General features: G+C 43.7%; 1 protein-coding gene across 1 annotated transcript in view; it reads right to left on the bottom strand.

The window, feature by feature from the left end:
* Positions 1–411: 411 nt before the first annotated feature.
* The window catches only part of LOC126267909 (RING finger protein nhl-1-like), a 62,524-nt gene continuing 44,010 nt past the window's right edge, over positions 412–18,925 (bottom strand). The window contains exons 7-8 of the mRNA XM_049973219.1: positions 15,587–15,718; positions 412–6,776 (exon numbers count right to left, since the gene is read on the bottom strand). Coding sequence (XP_049829176.1) covers positions 6,636–6,776; positions 15,587–15,718 — 273 coding nt within the window. The 3' untranslated portion in view covers positions 412–6,635. The remainder of the gene's footprint in view (positions 6,777–15,586; positions 15,719–18,925) is intronic.

Raw genomic sequence — 18,925 nt, 5'->3', positions numbered from 1 at the left:
TTAATAAGAGAAGTTTGGCGTTTTGGCGCCTAGCACCCGAATGTGCCGACCAATCAGAAGCAAGTTCAGTTCAGTTGGCGGACTCTCCCACGGGACTGGTACACGCTGTACCATCTGCTGCTTGTACCTCCATCCACTTCACGTGTATGAAGCTGCATCAAGGCGAGCTTCTGGCAAGATAAAATACTGGCGGCCACAAAGCTACCGTACTGACGCGAACAAACTCCTCCCTTACAAAATTAAGGTAACTAAGATGCTGTTCCCAAGCAGCCGGTGACCGTTCCTTAGAGGTAACTGCGCTCACGAAACATGTTTTATTTCAAAAGATAAAATTCTCTCATTGTGCCCTGGTGACATCAGTTGCATTAATTATTAGAACTTCAGCCATTGGAAGAAATTAAAGACAGTCGCTTATGGTTTTTGCTGCTTTATTTAACTATATTACAGTTTCCAGTATTGATAATAACATAGTAATACATCAGTATACCGTACAGAGTGGTACTAACAAGACGTACAACGTATTAACCACGTCCATCAACAGCCGACAACAAATTTTAAGGAGAAGGTAAGTTCCAAGCCCGTTTTTCATGCTCCATGGTCGCCATTCCAACATTTCAATGACAGCATTTTTTATCCGATCCCACTACCCATAGTATTTTTTTAAAGTATGGCACGTTTGTATTTGTAATCAGTCAAAGATTTCGGTGCGACTGACGGAACTTGAAACGACAGCCAGCGTTGAAATCTGCCAGTCGGGAAGACGAAAAGGTATGTAGAACTTAGAGAGAACGTGAGCTCATGAAGTCACATTCCTTTTGTCTCTTCTACCACATACTAATTGTATTTCAACTAGGGCAGTACACTGCATAGTGTCTGAGGCATTATTCCTTACACTGTGGTGCAATGATACAGGCAATGGTTCTGATTAGTTATTGAAGCCGTTGGTTCCCACGAGTCTCCAAGGTGATCCGTGCAGGAGCTTAGTGCTTTCGCTACTGGAGAGACTGGAGAAGAGGAGGAAGAGAACAAAAGAAAAAGAGAACAGGAGGAAATGAGGAGCTGTGCGAAAGATGAGAAGAGAGAAGGGTGGAGGAAGAGAGACAGGTCGATAGAAATAAAGGGTACATATCATGCAGTACATCTTACGTGTTTAGCTAGAATTGTATACAAGTGGAGAGACAGAAATTACGCTTAGTATTCCGACCAACTATTTTACTATGAAATATCTAAATCACATTTGCGAATCTAAGAAAACCTTTCGACAATTTCAGTTGACATATGTGTCTGCTTCTTTTGAAAAACAAAAAAGGAAGGTAGTACACAGATAAACGAATAGCAATAAAACAGCCCAATGTACTAACACAACAGACAAGCGTATGATACAGAAGATACAAGACGTTGGTTCATTACCACATTCTTTTACTTCCTTGTTAAAGAAGCATTTAAAGGAATTGTATGAAAAGAAGAAAACATAGTAGAGAAATGGACAGCGTTGTTGCAGTTCACGGAGAACATTGTACTGCTGAGAGAACTCAGATAATGAGTAGAAAAGTCATAATAAACATCAGTGAATTTGGCTTAAGAATAAACACACGAATACTTAAAAACGATCAAAAGGAGTCCTGAGTTGTCTGAGAATTGCCTGAAAAGCCGAAAGCCGTTCCACAACGAACGATAAGACAAATATTATTATGAAACGTCAGTGGCGTGTATTTCATTTTTTAAATTAAAGCAAGCATAACAACTAACAGAAATTCAAGGGTGTAAATAGAAAAACTATAAAATGAAATATCCGGAGTCATTATTGCCTTTAGGTACGTAAGGAACAATTAAAAGCAACCATGGAAAACTGATAGCCTCAAACATTAATGCAGATTTTAGAAAGTATGTTCTGAAGCAGCGTATGCAGACCACAGCATTCTCCAAATGTGAGGTAGGGGCAGCAGCAGAATGGAATAAACAGCTTAAGCTCAAGTGATTAGCTAATGTGGCAGCGAAGGAACGAGTAGAGTAGAAAAATTACATTGAGATACAGAGAGCGCAAACTGCATTGGATGAGGGTTTAGAAAGCATAATGAGATGATGAGAGGATAACGGAGAAAGAACTTGTGGGAAAGATAATGAAAGACGATGCTGCCTTAGTTCTACACTCGGCGTCCGAGTGACGATAGCGTTTTCTAAGCTTTTTCAACATTATGCTGCGGCTCATAAGCAGGCGGAAATATCCTGATATTCCTCCGAACAGCCTGACAAGTTCACTCACCGTCAACTGAAACGTGGAGGCACTAGACCTGATAAACGTAAGTACGAGTAAAAAAAATAATGTATTGTGTGGACCTTCACATGATGCCTTGAAGGAAGCATAGCTGCTTTATTGAGTCAGAATGTCAACTTGCTGTGTTTGGTAAGAGGTAAATGCAGTAAGGTGGTGTCATCTAGGCGGATAAGGCATAAGTTACGCTGAAGAGGAAAAATATGATTGACAAACTATTTTAACCTGTGCTTGGTATCTTCACCGACACTGACGTCTTAATCTAGCCTGTACAAAAGCTGAGAGCGGTAACTGTTAAATCTGGCGTGTTATATGCGCAAGAAATGGTGACTTTAGTATTTGCGAGCCACTTCAAGTTTCAATCTACAATTGTTCATACATACAATAGACTGAAATCGTCATGACTGACTGCAAAATACAAGGGGCCGAAGTCGGTAAACATTTGAGGACGGCAGCGAAGCGCATTTTCAGCGCTAACATTTGAATTTTGTATGTTGAAGGGGCAAAGGGAGAAGTCTCTCGTTATGGGAGTGCGCTGTCTGCCACAAGGCAGACAAAACCGCATGTTACAGTTCGCTGATGACGCAGTAGTGGTCGTCGAAAATAATGAGTAACTGCGACGAACCCTTACAAAATCGAATGTGTACTACGATAAACACATTAACAAAAATAATAACTGAGGTAGTGGTGGTGGCGCAACAAATGGGCATGAGGAATAAATGTTAAGTTTGCGGAAGAGACTCTTCAAGAAGAGGTGGATCAATTATGTTGCCTTGGAAGTAGAACAGATACAGAAGGAAAATGTAAAAATAGATATTAGCAATAGTTCCAAAGGATAAACAGCTACTAACATTGGAAATCATAACAATTTAGAGTAGGTAAAGATTAATGAAATGAGGAAGGGCCTGCCGGGTTGCCACGTCAGAGGTGATGGCGATGTTCTTCTATGCGCCCACATGCTTAACACAAGTCACTTGTTTCCTCAGAGTTTCGGTCGCTGGCGAATTCGTCTGCATTGGTGATGCGTCTTTGCATGGCATCTCTCAGTCGCTCGTGAAGCTTTGACCTGTGGACAGCCAATCAGGTTACTGGGTGCTCGTGCAGTGGGACAAACCCGCTACCCTTGCTTGTTCCAACCTGTGCTCCGGATGCTGGCTGCTACTTCTTTATCGAATGGGTATTCGAAGATGGTCATTCAACATGTTGTTTGAAAGGATTCGATGAGATACCTTCTTGTGTTTTTCTTTCGATTTGTTGAGGGGAGTTAGCGCCTTTGTAAACTTTTCGATTTCACCTGTGTACGTGTGAGCCAGTCTCTGGACTTTCTACAATCCATGGATACAAGGAATTACAGTCTCTCTCTCCCTCTCTTTCTTTCCCTCTCTGTGTGTGTATGTGTATGTTTGTGTGTGTCGTGAAATCTCATTAACAACTTTTTTATACTATTCTGAAGATCTCTTGTGTGACTATGTAAATTTACGTTGATGAATACCGTGAGTCAGATGTATTCGTCCTCGAGGACGTAGCAACTTTTTAACGATTTGGATAATTATGAAGCTGATTCAACACATTTGGTGTCAGTGAATTCATGAGTTTATATACTTTTGCGTATGTTTCCGACCTTGTGATTTCGTGTTCCTCACCTGATCACATCTGCATCAGAATTTCTTTATGGAAATGGACCTCATTTCGCTACATTTTATTATTTACTCATGCAGCGCTTTCGCAATGTTCACAGTTTTACTGGTAATGCTTCTCCGCAGACGCAGAAACAGCGTCGCCGGAATTCGGTCTCTCCATCACTTTAGCTCTCCGATTATCAAATTTTTCATGCACCGAAGGTTACCAGTGGCAAATACACTTGCCCTGGACAAGCTGAGTCTGTAAGGCACAGCTTAATACACCCTAATGCACCATTACAGTTAATTATGCAGTGTTTGTAGTCAGTGTTAAAACCTAAATCTTTCAGATTAGCCCCTTGTTTCGCTTGCGGAACTTCTGCCGCATCGAAAGTATCTTTATTGAAATCAGATTGCGTTTCCAGGGAACCTTGTTCAATAATTTTGGCGTAAATTTCAAGACAAGGTAAGTTCATAATTTTGCTCTGACATCCAGTTGCAAATTTACTAGATGCGGTAAGCCTTCAACGTATTTAAGCACGTTCATGATTTACCATAATGACAGTACTGTTTAACTCTGTCTGCTTTATACTGAAACTCATACATATTACTGTTCCATTAGTAGACTCTTTGGAAATATGGAACTAAAAATCACAGATTTCTTGGAAAACTACATGGTTCTCGTGAGCACAAAGTCTTGCCCTGATTATAAAAATTGATAACAGAATAACCGTTTGACTTAATAAGTTACATTTGATGCCGTTACATAGGTTAGTGCTATAGTTGTTGAGACCAATAGGTGGCGCTAGTGCTCCACAACACCGACGCGGTCTGTTAGGTCACGTTAGGCGTCGGAGCAGGAGAAAGCGCAACGTGTGCTTTGGTTTCACGAAACCAAATCGCCCATCAGTGTTCGGCGTAATTTTCGGGCTTCTTATGGGTGGTGCCCTCCTGATGTTGAATCAGTAAAGCGATGGTATGCAAAGTTCAACGAAACAGGCAGCGTTGGAGATCGTCCTCGAAGTGGCTGGCCTCGTGTGAGTGATGAAACTGCTGATCGTTTTCGACAATCGTTTCAGCGGAGTCCGTCTAAATCAACTCAAGCGTCACGTGAACTTCAAACACCGCAAGCAAGTGTGGTGAAGAGTCTTCATGAAAGGCTTAGGTTGCATGCTTACGAAGTGAAAATCGTGCAGGCCTTGCAACCGAATGATTTGCTGACGCGTGCTGACTTTACAACTGAGATTTTCAACAGGATTGATGGCGCTAACGATTACTTAAATCCCAATTCGCTTTACCGATGAACCGAGCTTTCATGTCAGTAGAATGGTAAATAGGCATAATATCCGTATATGGGGTTCAGAGTCTCCACATGCTAATGTACAGTTCAGGCAGGATAGCGAAAAAGTGAATGTTTGATGCGGCCTCATGCATAACAAGGTCTTGAGACCGTTTTTCTTTGCGGAAAAATCCATTACCGCTCATATTTACTTAGACGTTTTGCAAAGGTTCATTGCCCCACAGTCGGAAGAATATCAACCATGGATAATTTTCCAGCATGGTGGAGAACCCCCCACCTCCCCTCCCCCACTGGGCTTTGATAGTGCGTGATTTCCTGGATGATACATTTCTGGATCGGAGGATTGGAAGGAACGGTCCAACACCCTGGCCATCCCGCTCTCCAGGCATTACGGCCCTTGACTTGTTTTTTTCTGGGGCTATGTCAAGGACAGAGTCTTCGTCACACCAGTTGCTGACGTCGACGAACTGAAGGCTAGGGTACAAGCTGCTATGGGTACTGTGACAAAACACGTGTTAAGGAACACCTGGCGGGAACTGGAATACCGGCTCGACATTCTCCGAGCTACCAAGGGAGCACACGTTGAGGTTTACTAACGTAAGTGGTCTTAAAAAAATTGTAAGCTAACCTATGTAATGACACCAAATGTAAATTATTATGTCAAACGATTATTCTGTAATAAATTGTTATAATCAGGGGAAGACTTTGTGCTCATCGTGTATAATAAATCACGCAATACAGAAAAGACGTTTCTAGCGGAGTGATTATTGAAGTTTTACCGCGTGGAGCAATACTGTATCATTTTTCTGGTGTGAATTCGTGACAGCAATACTGTGGTATCGATAGCTAGGATGCCACGGCGTAGCTGCCAGTTAAGTTGGCACTACGACAGACAACGACGCCAGCGCCCTCTAGCAGGTACTGTTTAGCTCTACGAGCGCCACTGTAGACTCAGCCCACTTGATCAAGAGCAGACAGCCGGGACCCTTCGCACCTCATTGCAAAGTTATGCATTCTTCTTGCTAGAGTAAAGGTGATTTAAATGCATACTGCAGTACCGACGTGTATTACTTTAGCCTTCTCCTACTCGCTTCCTTCATTCGGCCAACCTTTCAGTGTACAGGACGAGACCCACACCCGCCTTTGATGGACAGTCGGTGACTGAGTTTTGGAAGCCTAAGCGTGACGTCTCGTACTCCGAAATGCTTAAACCGCTCGTTCAGCGACTCGCCTCGAAGACGACTCCGAGGTGAACGGCCGAAACAGTGGAAGGGCAAGTACTGCTGCCCGGTATGCACGCCTGAAAGGTAGTGGAACGTTCCTGGCTGTCACAGGGGGAGGACGGAAGTAGGTAGTGTGAGCAGGGAGGACGACTGGAGGCGAGATGGCGGCGCTGGACGCTGGCGCTGGCCGGTCGCTGGAGCTGGAGGCGCGGAGCCGGCGGTCAGAAGACGTAGAGGGCGTGCGCCGAGCCGTCGGTGAGGGCCAGCTCCCCGGCGCCGCTGGCGGCCACGCCGGACACCCAGCCGATGCCCGAGCTGCGGCCCCCAAGCGAACACACCAGCCGCCCGTCCTCGCTGAACACCTGCCGGCACACGGCGCCGCCCCCGTTACTCACTGTTTACAGTCACTGCCACGTCAACTCCGTGGCTCATTCTGCCTCTTCTGTGCATACAATTAATTAATACACAAATAGTGTCACAACTAACGGAGGACACTGAGACGGCTGAAAGTAACCTATCATTCAGGGTGACAATTACTGATCTACACTACTGGCCATTAAAATTGCAACACCACAGACATGTGCTACAGACGCAAAATTTAACCGACAGGAAGAAGATGCTGTGATATGCAAATGATTAGCTTTTCAGGGCATTCACACAAGGTTGGCGCCGGTGGCGACACCTAGAACGTGCTCACATGAGGAAAGTTGCCAACCAATTTCTCATACACAAACAGCAGTTGACCGGCGTTGCCTGCTGAAACGTTGTTGTGATGACTCGTATAAGGAGGAGAAATGCGTACCATCACGTTTCCAGCTTTGATAAAGGTCGGATTGTAGCCTATCGCGATTTCTGTTTATCGTATCGAGACACTGCTGCTCGCGTTGGTCGAGATCCAGTGACTGTTAGCAGAATATGGAATCGGTGGGTTCAGGAGGGTAATACGGAGCGCCGTGCTGGATCCCAACGGCCTCGTATCACTAGCAGTCGAGATGACAGGTATCTTATCCGCATGGCTGTAACTGATCGTGCAGCCACGTCTCGATCCCTGAGTCAACAGATGGGGACGTTTGCAAGACAACAACCATCTGCACGAACAGTTCTCCGACGTTTGGAGCAGCATGGCCTATCAGCTCCGAGACCGTGGCTGCCGTTACCCTCGACGCTGCATCACAGACAGGAGCGCCTGCGATGGTGTACTCAACGACGAACCTGGGTGCACGAATGGCAAAACGTCATTTTTTCGGATGAAACCAGGTTCTGTTTACAGCATCATGATGGTCACATCCGTGTTTGGAGACATCGCTGTGAACGCACATTGGAAGCGTGTATTCGTCATCGCCATACTGGCGTATCACCCGGCGTGATGGTATGGCGTGCCATTAGTTACACGTCTCGGTCACCTCTTGTTCGCAATGACGGCACTTTGAACAATGGACGTTACATTTCAGATATTTCATGACCCGTGGCCCTACCCTTCACTACTCTTGATGATCTGTGTTATCGTGTTTAAGCTGCATGGGCAGCTGTACCTCTACACGCCATCCAAGCTCCGTTTGACTCAATGCTCAGGCGTATCAAGGCCGTTATTTCTCAGGACCTATGCACCCAAATTGCGTGGAAATGTAATCACATGCCAGTTCTAGTATAATATATTTGTCTAATGGATAACCGTTTATCATCTGCATTTCTTATTGGCGTAGCAATTTAAAAGCCAGTACTGTATATCAAATAAAATTGCGACTTCTCATCTGTCTGCGTTAGGACTTTCAAACTGCACCTTTGGCCGCGGGTCGTGATGGGATTTAATATGGTTCGGTTTACCAACGAAGCTCACTTTCATTTGGATGGGTTCGTCAATAAGCAAAATTGGCGCCTTTGGGGGACTGAGAACCCGTATTTCGCCATCGAGAAGTCTCTCCAGCCTCGACGGGTGACTGTGTGCTGTGCAATGCCCAGTCACGGAATAATCGGTGCGATATTCCCTGGTGGCACGGTGATTACCGAACGGTACGTGATGGTTTTGGAAGATGATTTCATCCCCATTATCCGAAGTGACCCTAATTTCGACAAGACGTGGTTCATGCAAGACGGAGCTACCCCTAGAAGCAGGAGAGTGTTTGATGTCCTGGAGGAGCACTTTGGGGACCGCATTCTGGGTCTGGGGTAATAGCCTCGATTGGCCGCCATATTCTCCGGCTCTGAACACATGCGACTCCTTTTTGTGGAGCTGTATTAAAGACAAGGTGTACAGCAATAACCCGAAAACCACTGCTGATCTGAAAATAGCCATTCGGGAGGACATCGACAGCATCGATGCACCGACACTTCAGCGGGTCATGCGGAATTTCGCTATTCGTCTGCGCGACATCATCGTCAATGACTGCAGACATATCCAACATGACATAACCTAAATCAGAATATCTGTAGTGACGTTCACCTGTTGAATAAAGTGTGTGCACGCCGTGGTTTGTATCTAATTTACGTTCTTTTTTTCATATAGTTCAATAATTGTCACCCTCTATATTAAGATCTTCTTGTGGAAACGGTAAACAGCCAGTCAGTTGCAAAATGGAAAGTTTAAACGTCTTCTTCAGGAGAAAATATTGACAGCCTAAACAAGTTAACAGTAAACACAAACACACACACACACACACACACACACACACACACACACACACACACACACACACACTCACAGATACAGTAATATATCTCGTTACGAATCCAAAAAATTATTCAGACTTACTGGATTACATGTTGTGGTAGAGGTACGTAAAAATATAGTCTAAAGGCGTCATTCAAAAAGTTTCACCTCCATAATAATTAACACATGCACAAGACGGTTGTAGTCATCTGGTACTTCCTTACGAGTGTACAACCATTGTACCAGCGGGTTGCACCAGCGTCACATAGGAACGCTTGGCCTAAGGAAAGCTTGTGGCAACGTAGAGAGCTAGAATTATGCTCAAGGAGGGTGCGCCGTGATGAACCAAACTGTCATCCGAAGTCGAGGGTTTCCTGTTTCCAACATTAAGGTGTCCACGCAAATATCTCAAATAACATAATAGTTAAGGTCTTTTTTTAAAAAATAGGATGATTCTTTGTGACACACCCTGTATATTTTCATCATGACAAAGACGAAGTACAAGTACCATTAGCATTAACAGGCGAGGGAAGTGACATATCTTATAGTCATACGGACTCCTACTTACGTTAAGAAAGTAGGGGTCTGAACCTATCTAAGAAATTTCTATCTTTGAGTTGCATCTGTTCGTTTAAAACTGATCCATCTCGGTGAGTGAAATGTTGAAAACTCTCTGACACTTCCCGCAGGTCAAGCCTGTAGCCTTTCCTTTCTTTATACAAAAGTTCAAAGTCTTCTAGTCTCCGTTAGCGCAGTAGAATTGTACACATTTCCCCCAGCTTCACTTAGGAGCTGCTGTTTACATCTTCTACATCTACATCCATACTCCGCAAGCCACCTGACGGTGTGTGGAGGAGGGTACCCTGAGTACCTCTATCGGTTCTCCCTTATATTCCAGTCTCCTATTGTACGTGGAAAGAAGGATTGTCGGTATGCTTCTGTGTGGGCTCTAATCTCTCTGATTTTATCCGCATGGTCTTTTCGCGAGATATACGTAGGAGGGTGCAATATACTGATTGACTCTTCGGTGAAGGTATGTTCTCGAAACTTTAACAAAAGCCCGTACCGAGCTACTGAGCGTCTCTCCTGCAGAGTCTTCCACTGGAGTTTATCTATCATCTCCGTAACGCTTTCGCGATTACTAAATGATCCTGTAACGAAGCGCGCTGCTCTCCGTTAGATCTTCTCTATCTCTTCTATCAACCCTATTTGGTGCGGATCCCACACTGCTGAGCAGTATTCAAGCAGTGGGCGAACAAGCGTACTGTAACCTACTTCCTTTGTTGTCGGATTGCATTTCCTGAGGATTCTTCCAATGAATCTCAATCTGGCATCTGCTTTACCGGCGATCAACTTTATATGATCATTCCATTTTAAATCATTCCTAATGGGTACTCCCAGATAATTTATGGAATTAACTGCTTCCAGTTGCTGAGCTGCTATTTTGTAGCTAAATGATAAGGGACCTATCTTTCTATGTATTCGCATCTTACTTTGGACGGTATCCCTGTCTGTCCTGTGTAATACCGGCGATCACCATGTGTAATTTTATAAACACCACAGCATGTGAAACGATCTTTATAAACGTTGAAACCACGGCGAAGGGGTTTTAACCTTTCAGTTTTGTAACCGATTTTCTGTTTCAGCTTTCTACAAAAACATTTCATCCTACTCTGCTGTTCCAGTCATATAGGTCATCAGTATCAAAACAGAGAATAAACTGTACATAAAGTGTATACAACGACAGCAGATTATGCCTCATAAAACACTATTCTCACATACACTATTTGTGTATTATGCACTGAGAGAGACGTAATTATATAAAAATATGCTCATAGAACTGCGTATTGCTGAACTGCAATGCTAAACCTCTCTGAAAATTTTTACTGCGGTGTAACATGTGTCATCCCCAGTATTAGATTTGTCTGACATTCTAAACACTGAAGTGGCAGGAACATCTCTTAGTACCTAGTAATCTATCCCATTGCGGGATGGTGCATGCAACAAGCAACATGGTGTCCACATAGCAACGAAAGAAAGAACGTAAATAATCGTCATGATCTGCAGGGATTACCGATCTCATATGCATTGGTGACGATGGGAGATGTGTACCGGACCGGGATTCGAAGCTGGGATCTCCTGCGTACATGGCAGATGCGTTGACCAATGCACCATCCACCTATCCGCAGTCTCCGTCCATGTTCTGCGTGCTCGCTACTCTGAGATTCCCGCAGGAGGTCGGACGTACTTGTGTAGGCGCGCTGACTGGCGTGGATCCACTGACCATCTAGGCGAATCGATTATGTGAGTGCGTGGTGCCTGTTCTTTCGGACAAGCAGGTGGTGATCCTATAAAGGCTTCCCCGCGTATGAATACAAGGAAGTTGGCCGAGTCACGTGACCTGCGGCGGCGGCGGCGGGCTAGCGCCGGCCGTGTCCGGTGATCGTATCGTAGCGCCGTCGTCACTGTAGCGAATGTCGCAGTGGGGATGAAAGGCATCGGCTGTAGGCGTTTGTCAGGGCGGCAACCCGCAGGACAGCGTTGTGTGGCGTGTGGCCGCCTCACCAGGCACTAGCCGTACGCTGCACTGCGGCTACTGCTGCCATTGTCCAAAATCGAGTTATGGCACAATCATATTTTAAACAGTTAACTTCCAAAATTAACTCACTGCCTAAATACAATGCATGACTATAAACGTAATGACGACAACACTACCAAAAATTAAAGATTGGAATGACAATTCATTATTGAGGTTTTGTGCACAATGTAAAGCATAAACAAATATATGTGGTGTCCATTCTTTTGGACATTTTTGAAAGAACGGACTGTTTTTTTTTTTATCCAGCAGCTAGTGTGAATCAAGACACAAAGAAATTACAGATCTTGGCCGCGAGGAGGCACTGGTTGAAATCAGTGGGGAAAGTTGAAAATTGGTGCGGGACCAGGATTTGGCAACTGTGTGACTGTGTCCAGAGAGATTAGTGGTCAGAGGCTCTGTCTAGTGAACACTAAAAATATTCACAGCTGCTGAAGTTCATGTACTACAAGCCTGTAGTTTGGTCTGATGAATCCAAGTAGAACATGATTTGTAGGATTAGACCACTGGACTATGATTGTGAAACAATTACATTTTATAACTGGAGTATGATCATATTTTTAATGAGAATTGACTAACTCTGTAAAACCGTTTGCTTTTTATAATCGGAATATGTTTGTACTTTCAACATAGTTAGGCTACATGTGTAAAAAAATACAGTAACACGTCTTCACTAGCATTTAAGACGAACGTATTTTAAATACACAGACTGATTCTACACTTATTTTTAATTTTTACCGGTATTCTTGTAATTGCATTTGGTTCTGTATTGTAATTAGACACAATGAGTTTTGAAGCTGAACTTTTACCAATGTGTTTGTGCTCTAAATTAAGATATTTGGTGAATAGCAGCAATAGACTAGGGACTTTGAGCAGTTCCTGACACTTCCATGTTTACATCCTAAGAAAGAGGTCTTGTTGGATATTGCACGTGTTATATTGCTGTAGAACGTTTTAGATTTATAAGCACAGCGTTTGAGGAATACACAGCTCAATATTTTGTGCAAGTTTATTTCTATATAATTAAGTGACATTGTGCGTAATACGTGTGTAACGGTTTTATGAGTAATATTTTATGAGGCGCTAGATGTAGCCATTGCAAACACTTTATGCCTAGTTTGATCTGATCTGATAAAGATCATCTGTGGATGATCTGAAATCTGCAGAACTCGATACTGAGTAATAAGATAACTTACAGCTCAGTTCCGTATGATGCATTTCCTAAGACGCCTAAAAGCTGTCCAACGTCACCAACCCAAAATATTTCCTATACGAAAACAGGAGCAAGAACTTCCAAGTAGGCATGAGTCCGCAAATGAACAGTCTGCGAGATAATTGCCAATGCGTGGTTACGAGCCGACATCGTCTTCAGTGTGACATACTGTACTAGTTAGTACCAGAGTATTTGAAATGTGATCATTACGACAAAATTCCTATGTAATGGGGATTAAATTTCCCCTTTGGCCTTCCTGATAACGAATAAAATACTACATATGCACGTTATATACGAAATTCGGATCTGTTAAAGAAGGTGCTCCAGATGAGGTCCTCTCATTTGGATGCAATTCTCCACACTCTTCTGCTGCGAGTTACGAATTCTTTCTAACAACCCCATATCATGTCGTAAAGTTTACTGTACAGTTAGCTGCCCCAGTTGTTCAACCGCAACTAGGAGTGTTGCTGCACACTTCACGTCTGAGATAACGTCGTGCAGACGGTCATGGTCAGCTGATCTTGCACGTCATGCTCGATCTATCCGCCTAGGATTGTACTGACCCTCTAGATGCCGTCTGTGACCTGGGACGCTCTGCTCCACCTGTTCTCCTTGGGCCATATTGGCGCGCTACCTGTCATCTTACACTAGCACCACAATGTTCCGGTGTGCTGCCACGCTTGTACCACATTTCTCAATTTTGTGGATCATGGGTGAAATTCTACATAAATCAGACGGCGACTTAATCGAAACCTTTACATTTCGAATACGTTTGTACTAATGAGGACATACTTTCTCAAAGCCAAACTTATTGTTTGCACATGTACAAGGTTACAACTATTGATCTATATGAAATAAAATCGTCATAACATGTGAATGGTTTGCTTCAGGACGTTAAAACTGTACGGTTGACCCGCGGGGCATGGTGGGAGTTAGTACTCGCTCGGATGGTTTGATTTAGCGACGAAACCCACTTTCATTTGGATGGGTTCCTAAATAAGCAAAATTGGCCCATTTGGGGGACTAAGAATCCGCATTTCGAGATCGAGAAGTGTCTTCACCCTCAACGGGTGAATGTGTCGTCTGCAATGTCCAATTACGGAATAATCGGTGCGTTATTCCTTGACGGTATTGTGACTATCGAACGGTACGTGATGGTTTTGAAAGATGATTTCATCCTATGATCAAAAGCGACCCTGATTTCTACAAGATATGGTTCATGGGAGACGGAGTTCGACCCCATCGAAGCAAGAGAGTGTTTGATGTCCTGGAGGAGCACTTTGGGAGGGGGGGGCGGCGGATCTTGGTTCTGGGGCACCCAGAAGCCACTGCCATTGGCTTCGATTGGCCGCCATAATCACCGGATCTGAACAAATGCGACTCCTTTTTGTGGGGCTGTATTAAAGACAAGATGCACAGCAATAACCTTAAAACCATTGCTGAACTGAAAACAGCCACTCTTTTGTCATCGACAGCATCGATGTTCCGACACGTTAGCCGCTCATTTAGAATTTCGCTATTCGTCTGCGCCACACCATGGCCAATGATGGCAGGCACATCCATCATGCCATAACCTAAATCCGAATACCTGTAGTGTGTATAGCGTGTGGTAGACTTAAGGTTGTTTGTAGAATACTGCGGCACATCGGTCAGTCTGCAGAGCACAGTGCTTACAAATCAGTCGTGTGGCTGGTTCTAGAATATTGCCCAAGTGTGTGGGACCCGTACCAGATAGGATACAGATGTATACAGAGAAGAGCAACACGAATGGTCACAGGCTTGTTTAATCTGTTGGAGAGTGCCAAAGAGATACTGAAGGAAGTGAACTGCCAAACTCTTGAAGACAGAAATAAACTGTCCCGAGAAAGTCTATTAACAAAGTTTCAAGAACTGGCCTTAAATGATTACTCTAGGAATTTACTACAAACCCCGCCGTATCGGTAACACAAGGATCGTAAGGACAGGACTAGAATAATTACTGCACGCACAGAGACATTCTTCCCGCGCTCGATACGTGAATGGAACAGGGAGAAACTGTAATAATTGGTACAATGGGACGTACCCTCTGCCATGCACCTCACGGCGGCTTGCAGAGTACAGATGTGGATGAAGATACACTCCCTTCGGGTGCACCCAAAGTTACGTTTATGTCTGACGATTTCTCTCCATTAAAGAAGACATGTCGCGTTGTGTTTCCTAGGAACTCTTGAATGCAATCACACTACCGATCCAACATCCGGTACAATCGTATTTTACGCTTATGCGAAGTGCGGAATCGTATCGGACGCCTTCCGGAAGGTAAGGAGCAATAACTTAAATTAGGTTTCCTTAAATCGGCGAAGACGAAAACTAGTGTGGCTCATTCGAGAAGAACACGCCAGGTTTCCTTGTCAGTCCCTTTACAAGCGAGATTGTGTCCCATACCTAATGATCTGGTAGTCAACAGAACAGAGAAACCCTAATATCTTTTCCAGTTTTTATCATTTTCTGTGAGGTTGTTGTAGCACCGTTCTGTCGCCCTTTGCATGTGCTACACATTGGTCGTCTTCCTGTATACGAAGTTCACGGCCCTGCATCGATATCGCCATAGATCTCTTAGTTGGCTCCTTGGAACTGGCCGGCCGTAGTTCTCATAGATCGGTAGGTAGCGCAGGCGTCGCGGTGTGGGAGCCCGTGGCGGCAGAGCCGGCCACCAACCGACCGCCGGCTCACCCACCTGCACGCGCTGGTTGCCGCTGTCACCCACAATGATCCTGCCGCTACGGTCGATGGCCACGCACTCGGGGCAGTTGAACGGGCCGTTCTCACCGGACAGCTCCAGTATCTTCTCACCCTCCATGTTGTAAACCTACAAAAAACAAGCATTCAGTTGCGGTAGGTTTCGTGTTTGAAACAGGAGCTGGAGGGAAACCAGTACTATGATTAAGGAAAAAAAAAGCTCGGACTGTTCTCTAAAAACTTTTTAATAGTGTTTGTGCATCTTTTAGTAAGAAATGGCTTGTCAGTTTTCATACACTGAATTCAAAAATAAAAAGGCAAAAAGAGGAAGAAGAAGGAAACAGACGAAGGACTACACCGTCAAAAGTAACGCCAGACTGTTCGTAATAGTGATGTTAAACTGCCTAGCATTTTATACGGGTAACTAAGTGAATATTTCGCTGGAAGATATTAAAAGTTTGCAATACGAAAGACAGACTTTATTTTATGAAAAGAAATAAAACTAGCTATGAAAGTCACCATAACTTCAGAACAGAAATACACTAAAACTGATGATGAAATATGTGAAGCGTGTGTAATCTACAAAAACTGATATTAAGAATTAAGGTGCGAAGTGGAGTGGTGCATGCTACGTTGTTGACCATTAAAAAAAATTGTTCAAGTGGCTCTGAGCACTATGGGACTTGACTTTAAGGTCATCAGTCCCCTAGAACTTAGAACTACTTAAACCAAACTAACCTAAGGACATCACAAACATCCATGCCCGAGGCAGGATTCGAACCTGCGACCGTAGCGGTCGCGCGGTTCCGGGCTGTAGCGCCTAGAACCGCTCGGCCATCCCGGCCGGCGAGCATTAAAAAGTTCTTAAACAGCATCTATCAGCAGTGAGTGATTTTTTTCATGTTTAATGTTCGCAAAAGCTTAGTCTGAAGCACGTTTAAACCAAAATGTAGTGGATGTCTTACCTAACTGTCTGAAGCAGAAAGAAGACCTGCGCACCACAACTACTTGAAATGAAGGGCTTATTTCAATAGTGAGTGGTACAAGTCCATTTTTGTTCATATTGAGATACAGAGTCCTAAAGTTAAATGAGCGCTTAAAAATCTGCTGTTGAGATACCAGAAATATTCAAGCATATGGCTTCTTGCTAGAGATGAACGTTTCTTTTCGTTTATTTGAATCATTAATTTCAGAAGCATTATAGGCAGAAAAGTGGAGGTAATGGTGTTGTACCACAATTGAAATAAGCCCTTCATTTATCGGTGTTATTTTCGTAGCACATTTGTTCTCATTCGATCACATTCATACGCTGGTTGGTAGCGTCCCATTAACTATCCTCTTGGTGAGATGAGGTAAGTAGTAGTCTTGAAAGAACTGCAACAGACATGCTGACAATAGGGAACTGACATGCGTTCATACTATGAGATACTGCGTTGATAATCGCTAGGCACTAGAAATCTAGATTTGGCGAATAAAACCTGCAAAAAAGGACGACTGATTGCTGTGCTCTATCATTTGTAAATCAGGTAAGCCTGACAAGTGTGGAAGGCTCGTATGGAATTCGAGAAAGAATAACCAAAGAGGTAAATACATACGGTACGTTGTTGGTTAGAGCGTGGACCGTCTTTATTTCCTCTAGCAGCGTACTGATTTGTTTTATTTTCTTTGAGACAAATAAGGTAATAAATCAAATTGACGTAAAATACTAGAGGGAAGAGCGAATAGGTTTCTAGAGGAGGACGAGCAAATGCATGTAGTTTGGTGCACATCTTCTGGGACAGAGCAATCAAGGCATCAAAGTACTTCTCAGATCTGCAGGTTCGCTGGATATTAACCCAGGTAAATACCTGTAGGCTCATTCAATCTTTATGTATGAGTCCTTCTGCTCTCTCCCTTCGCGGATGGAAACGCACCTGGAACCGTGGCTTCGCACGGTTGCAGGCATCTGTCAGCAACTGTGTTCTTTGCTTCCAGAACGTGCAGTTGCTGTGTGGAAAATAAACGGCGAATACCGGAGACACTAGCAGGGGGTCGTGCTGTGTGCTTGAGACAGCTGACTTTGCCAGCCGGGCTGCAGCCGGCAGCGCCAGTGGGGAATGCCGGACATTTGCCACGCCGGACATTTGCCACGCCGGACATTTTCCACACTTACCTCTTCGCCAGGTAGCTTGAGTAGCGATCCCTCAGGTAAGGGGCGCCCTTCCTCGTGCTTTTTCTGTCCGCTTTCAAACCGCCGTCTCCACATCTTACCTGACACAACCAGTACGTAAGGGACCTTCTTCTTCGACATCTTGGCGAAATACAGAGCTTCTTTTCCGAAATCGAAATATTTATAACTTTTGGGAAACTAAAGCAATACCGACGATTATGTCAGTATGTAATTAGTTCTGCCAAGTATAAATATAGATCCCTCTCTGTGTACGGTAGCATCCTTTCACGCTTACTCGCGATAGAAACAGTCCATCGGCAGGGGAGCAACAAGAAGGAACATTGTAAAGAGAATGTGAATGTGCGCTAATCATTTCTTTTTGATCACTGCATTTGTGCCTACTTTAATTACTACAACTGCATGCCCAAAAGACAATAAGGAAAGAAGAAGTGGGAATGTTAATGTTTGAAAAGAAGAACGACATACTCCATATTAATTTACTCTCTAAAATCCGATATCCCTTGCGGCGAAACATTAGTTAATAAAGTGTAGCGGGACAATGTTCAAAACGTGACTGAAAATACGTTCACTAAATAGAGATAAGAATACCTATGATTGACATGCCATCTAAAGTCGACGCACAATTTTAAAATGTTAGAAATAAGGAAATGAAGTAATACAGAATGCTATGCTTGTAACGTACGTTGTTATTCTACATTGTTTAGCTCTGGTAATTAGAGGGGCACAGAGAAAGCATCCTAGGTTTTGGAGGGAAAAGCCGTAATTGTAATGATCTCCACTACAACAGAAACAAGAAGCACAAGTTAAGGAAAAATAATGTAATGTGTGTTTTAGCTCTCAAGTAACATTGAGGCAGATAGTTCCTGTGACTTAGTATGGGCAGAGGTTATATTCGACAACCGGAATAAATTAATAAATGGCTCCTCTTACCGACCCCTGGTCTCAGATGAAACAGTTGCTGAACAGTTCAAAGAAAACTTGAGTCTCATCACAAATAGGTACGCTACTCACACAATTATAGTTGGCAGTGACTTCAATCTACCTTCCGTTTATTTACAAAAATACATTTTCAGACCATATTGTAGATAGAAAACAACTTCCGTAATTGTTTTAAATGCTTTTTTTAAATTATTTTGAACAATTAGTTCACGTGGCCATTCAAATTGT

This window comes from Schistocerca gregaria, chromosome 4 (genome assembly GCF_023897955.1).
Source record: "Schistocerca gregaria isolate iqSchGreg1 chromosome 4, iqSchGreg1.2, whole genome shotgun sequence".
In the NCBI taxonomy this organism is placed as follows: domain Eukaryota; kingdom Metazoa; phylum Arthropoda; class Insecta; order Orthoptera; family Acrididae; genus Schistocerca; species Schistocerca gregaria.
This window is presented reverse-complemented; position numbering and strand designations above follow the sequence as displayed.